The sequence below is a fragment of the Octodon degus genome, unplaced genomic scaffold (genome assembly GCF_000260255.1).
Source record: "Octodon degus isolate 3935 unplaced genomic scaffold, OctDeg1.0 scaffold00192, whole genome shotgun sequence".
Classification (NCBI taxonomy): domain Eukaryota; kingdom Metazoa; phylum Chordata; class Mammalia; order Rodentia; family Octodontidae; genus Octodon; species Octodon degus.
This window is the reverse complement of record NW_004524768.1, coordinates 3,418,884-3,424,289: the sequence shown is the minus strand read 5'-3', so window position 1 is coordinate 3,424,289 and position 5,406 is coordinate 3,418,884. Positions and strand designations below refer to the sequence as shown.

The following is a 5,406-nucleotide window of genomic DNA, read 5'->3' as shown; positions in this document are numbered from 1 at the left end:
TTCACAGAAAATTTGGGGGCTGGGGAGATGGCTCAGCGGAATAAGTGCTTCCTTGGCAAACGCAAGGGTCTGAGTAAAAAAAAAAAAATCTTACTTTAAAAAAAAAAACAAAAAACAATCTTCACAGAAAATTTGGGGGCTGGGGAGATGGCTCAGCGGAATAAGTGCTTCCTTGGCAAACGCAAGGGTCTGAGTTCAATCCCTGGTTCCGCAAGGAAAAGAGAAAAAAAAAAAATATTTATCTTCGAATGACTTGATAATATCAAGTCCTATAATGTAGTTACAGCTCTGTTCTTCTACCATCAGAACTAATTCACTGCCAAGCACTGTTTAACAGAAAACGTTGTGTGATACTTCTTATGTATGTCATTTGGGCTGTTTATTTTCAGAAATAGATATCTCTTGAAGTGTTTTTTTTTTTTTTTAATTGTGACACAAGTTTAATTAGTATGCAGAATATTTTGGTGTGATCTTCATTTACCAACTTTATCGAGTTGTCATACTAGAATGTGATGATGTGGATGTTCCTTAAATTTCTTTGTTTCTTTTTAGCTTCCTCTGCAAAAATGGGCCTGGTTGAAACAAAGTTGGCGATTATTCCTGGTGGAGGTATGAGTTGTACCTTTATTTTTTTCCAGATGCAGGCAGTAGAGCAAAAATTAATAGGAAAGGCAAGAGTGGGTGAAGAGACTAACGCCACCCTAAATAACTAGCATGTGAAGCTGGACCATTTGATTCTCTGGCACAGTCCCTGCTCAGAGCATGCTCAGGGCGTAGTCCTGTTAAGAGTGAGGGCAGTAATTATACTGGCTGTTGCTTGCTTTTCCTGCTGTCTCCTGTGCTTTTCTATTTTCCTTCTAAAGTTGTAAATGACAACCTGTGCTGTTGTCACATATGGGTCTTTTTTCCTCAGGTTATACAGATATTGTGAACCTGTGTCAGAACACTGAGTGTGGGACATCACCTGCACAGCCAGGCCTCGAGTGGAGCAGGGGAACAGTTCTGTGTTTGCCAGCTATCTGTCACTCATAGTACCTGAGCGAAGTACCTTAGAATGAGGACAGCTTTGTTTTGGCTTTTGGTTTCAGTATAGGGAGGCTGGTTCTATGGTATTTGGGCCTGTGGCATTAGAGTGTGAACATGTGGCATAGGAAACTGCTGACCTCCTAGCAGCTGGGACCCCGAGACAGAGAGAAAAGGGGAAGGTCCTCATAGCCCATTCAAGGACATGTCTCCAGTGACCTGTTCCCTTCCACAGCCTGAGCTCCTCGACAGTCTCCTTTTTACAGGAGAGCCTCAGGGGGACTAAACTTCCACAGCTTGGGCCTTTTGGGGAACAAATGCATTCACGTGGCAGCAGCCTTCAGCTGTGGGTCAGCTTTCTTGTTTCTGTAAAGCTGGACAGAGGTTAGGGTTAGTGAATGGCTTGAATTTATAGCTAAAGAGGTGTTTTTCCCTTTTTTCATGAAAAAGATAGGTGAACTGCTTCTTTTGGAAAAATCACTTAAGAAAATGCCTTTGTGATGAAAGACATTAATAATGAAATCTTGCATCATCCAGTAAACCTGAAATTTTTGCTGTTTTGATTCAGAAAATTTGGAGATACCTGTATTTTGTAAAGTTATTCTTTTGAAAAGTAGACTATTTAAGTATGTATATGGCATAGTAACCCTCCTTGATATCATACACATGTGATTATTAGTATATGAATGAAATAATTGTCTAAAACTGACAATGACTATTAAATATAGTAGACATGATACATAGGAGCAGATAAAAATTGTGTTTTGCTTTATTTTATAGTGTTTATATACTAATAGATAATTATATACTAGTAAATATATAATAATTAGGGTTTATTGGTAGAAACTAAAGCATAAGTTACAGTGAGCTGTGTGAAGCTTGCCCACGTCAGTGTGTGAAAGAGACTTCTATTTAGTAACCCAGGAAAGCCCTGTTTCAGTGTGCCCAAAACATTCATGTCTGTGTCTGTTCTAGCATGCCTTGTATACAGTGACTAATAAGATCACCGAGGGCTGGCAAGATAGCTCAGCAGACTAAGTGCTTCCTTAGGTAAGCACAGGGGCCAGGATTTGATTCCTAGCGCCGCATGCCATGCCAGCCCCGCCCCCAGGTGCGCTGAGCCAGTGATGGAGTCTGGGTGTGGTGGCACATGCCTGTAATCCCAGCACTAGGAAGGCTGAAAACAGGAGGATCACTATGAGTCCAAGCTGTGTAGTGAGATCCTGCACGCGCGCAACACACACAGACCTAAGATCATTGGAAGGATTTAAGAAGAAACAGACCCACTTGAAAAAATGATTAGATCACTAATATGTGAAGTAAAGCAAATTTGAGCAAAATCATGGCATGACACATTTCTGAAACCCTTTAAGAGGTGAGTGTTCACTGGTGACTCAGGTGTAACTGACCCTGGAGAGGCCATGGTTGTAATGGGTTGGATGTTGCCTCCTGCCTTCCACTCCAGTGTATGTGACACTAGATCCTGGGGGAAGGCCCAGTGTAGATGACTTAACTAATGGAGCTTGAGGGGAGGTTATCCAAGGGGATTTGAGCCCAGTGGGGAAGAGTGGTTACAAGAAGGCACATGGAGATCCCGGGAAGATAGAGGGAACAACTCATCTCTAACCTGTTAAATCCCAAAGGTTTCTGACAGCCACCATAAATAAGTGGGAGACATATCCTGAGGCTCCATAAAGACCAGCCCTGCACATATTTTGATTTTGGGTTTTTGCTTTCCTGAACTGAGAGTAATTTTTCTAGTTCAATAGCCATTCAGTTTGCGATAACTTGTCTCAGCACTCCTAGAAAACTGATGCATGACTTTTTTTTTTTGCATGTATTTAGTACAGGGTCTTACTACACATAATGGATTTGTAGTGATTCTCCTGTTTTCAGCCTCCCAAGCACTGGGATTATAGGCGCATACCACCAGGCCCAGTCTCATTTGCCATCTCAGTGCTCCCCAGGGGCAGGGCCAGCACACCGGGGATGGAACCTCAGACGCTGTACTCTGCATAAGCAGGCGCGTTAGTTTGTTGACCTACTGGCCAGCCCCAGGTGCATGGCTTTTTAATGCTGTGTTAGAAATGCTTTTGGACAGCGTTGATAGGTGAAAGAGTTTAGGGATGAGAGGAAGATGAATTTGGTGATATGATGTCTTAGTTACTCTTGTTGCTGGGACAAATACCCAAGGCCCAAAAAACAGAAGGAAAGGTTTATTTAGCTCACAGTTAATGGAGGTTTCAGTCCATACTTGGCTGGCTCCAAGGCAGAGTAACACATGGCAGAGGGCAGCAGTTCATGGTGGTGGCAAACAGCAAAATAGCAGCAAATGGGAAGAGTAATAGCAGCAATGGCTACAGAGGGCAAGTTGTCTCCCTTAAGTTACATTCAGGCTCTTGGCTCCAGGCTGGGTGCAGTACTCACCCATAATCCCAGCAGCACTCACACCCACAATTCCAGTGGATCATGAGTTAATCACAAGCTCTAGAAGTCTGCCCCATGACTGCATGAGGCTTTTGTGGAACAACTAGACACAAACTATAGCATATGGGTATTTATCATGTATTGAATAAGCAGTGTTTTGTGTTAAAATGACCCAGTATACTTCCATTCTTTAGGGTCCTCTTCAGTAATGGATCTGTTTCAAAACTTTTTTATACATTTGCTTGAATTTGAATTGTGTATTCTAATGAGTGGAACTTTTTTTTTGTAAAGCATGTCTTTCTTTTTTCATTTTGATATAGGTCTTGCTAGGCAGTTCAGACTTGTGGTGATCCTCCTATCACAGCCTGCTTATCACTGGGATTTTAGTTGTGCATAACCACACCTGGTTTTGGGGCAGGGTTCCAGGGCCTGCACTGCACGTGGTACTGGGGATCGAACTTGAGTCCTTGTACTTATACCACTGAGCTGTCTCCACAGCCATAAGTAGAATTATTTACCTTGTACTAAGTAAATTCATTGTGTAAGTCAGGGTTTAGGGCTGGTGAGATGGCTCAGTGGTCTGAAGCACCTACTTAGAACAAGTTGAGCAAAGTATAGGGACCACGGTTCAATCCCCAGCACGACATGCCAGCCAGCCCCGCCCCCTGGTGGGCTGAGCTGGCCACACACACACACACACACACATAAATAAATAAATAAATAAAATTAAAAAAAAAAAAGTCAGTGTTTACTAGAGGAACAGAAATAACACAAGATGTGCAAATGTATAAGAAATTATAAGATTGGCTTATGACAGCCAGCCACAGAGTTGGATGAGGAAGCATGTAGACTAGAGTTTGAAGGATGTAGTCTAAGTGGAGCTCACTGTACTGTTTTGTGTAAGTCTATATCAGGAGGCCAGTGGGTCTGACGGAAGGCTGTAATAGTGTTTTTGGTCAGAGGTAATGCTGTAGGATGGTAGATAAGGCATTTTGTAAGCCCATGGATAGTAGTTCTGGCAGAAGTGTTGTATTCAGCAAAGGCATATCTGTATCTAGAGTATGTGTCTGTGTCAGTGAGGACAAAGTATGGTCCCTTTCATGATGGAAGTGATCCAGTATAATCAACCTGCCACCAGGTCACAAGTTGATCACCCTAGGGAATGGTACCATATTGAGGACTCATTGTTGGTCTCTGTCGTTGGCATGTTGGGCATTTAGCAGTGGCTGTATCCAGATCAGCCTAGATGAGTGGGAGTCTGTGTTGCTGAGCCCATGTATTAACCTCTGTCTCTGCCACCATGGCTACTCTGTTCAAGGGCCCACTGGGCAATGACAGGGGTAGCTGAATAAGGAGGTTGGTCACGGTTTACAGAATGGTTGTCATATCTACTTGATTATTAAAGTCTTTTTCTGCTGATGTCACCTTTTGGTGAGCATTTATATGGGAAATAAATACTTTTATATCTTTTGTCCATAAGGAAAAGTTTATCTATATATTTCTTTTTAAAATATCTTTGTCACTGATTTTTTTATCTTTTTTTGTTGTTGTTGTTGTTTTTTTAAGTTTTTGACCATCTAGCCGGACAATTGGCTATGGCCCATGTGTCAGTATGTAGTTGCACATCTGGTCTTTTTTTTTTTTTTTTTTAGGCAAAATGTATTACCAAGTACACTGCCCCAAGTTTAGCCTATTGTGATGATTTTTTTCCCCATTGTCTTTTAGCAACATCTCAGAAAGGGGCTGTAATGCTGCAGCTGTGTATTTCTGGGTATGCCTATATAGTGTGTAGAGCCATCTATAAACTAGGCCCTAGTCTTTTTTTTGACAGCTGATAATATGGTATATCTCACAATGCCATAGGTAATATGCTGGGAAATAGAAGACAGTATAGTAGGCATCTGGGCAACTTTTTTATATAATTTATTTGTGTCTTTTGGACCTGTCCTAGATTTA

At 41.8% G+C, this 5,406-nt stretch overlaps 1 protein-coding gene across 2 annotated transcripts in view; it reads left to right on the top strand.

Annotated features, from left to right (window-relative positions):
* Auh (AU RNA binding methylglutaconyl-CoA hydratase) overlaps nucleotides 1–5,406 on the top strand; it is a 187,173-nt gene that overhangs the window by 104,824 nt on the left and 76,943 nt on the right. For both annotated transcript variants that reach the window (XM_004644097.2, XM_023704215.1), the window contains one exon: nucleotides 553–609. In XM_004644097.2, the coding sequence (XP_004644154.1) occupies nucleotides 553–609 (57 nt within the window). The remainder of the gene's footprint in view (nucleotides 1–552; nucleotides 610–5,406) is intronic.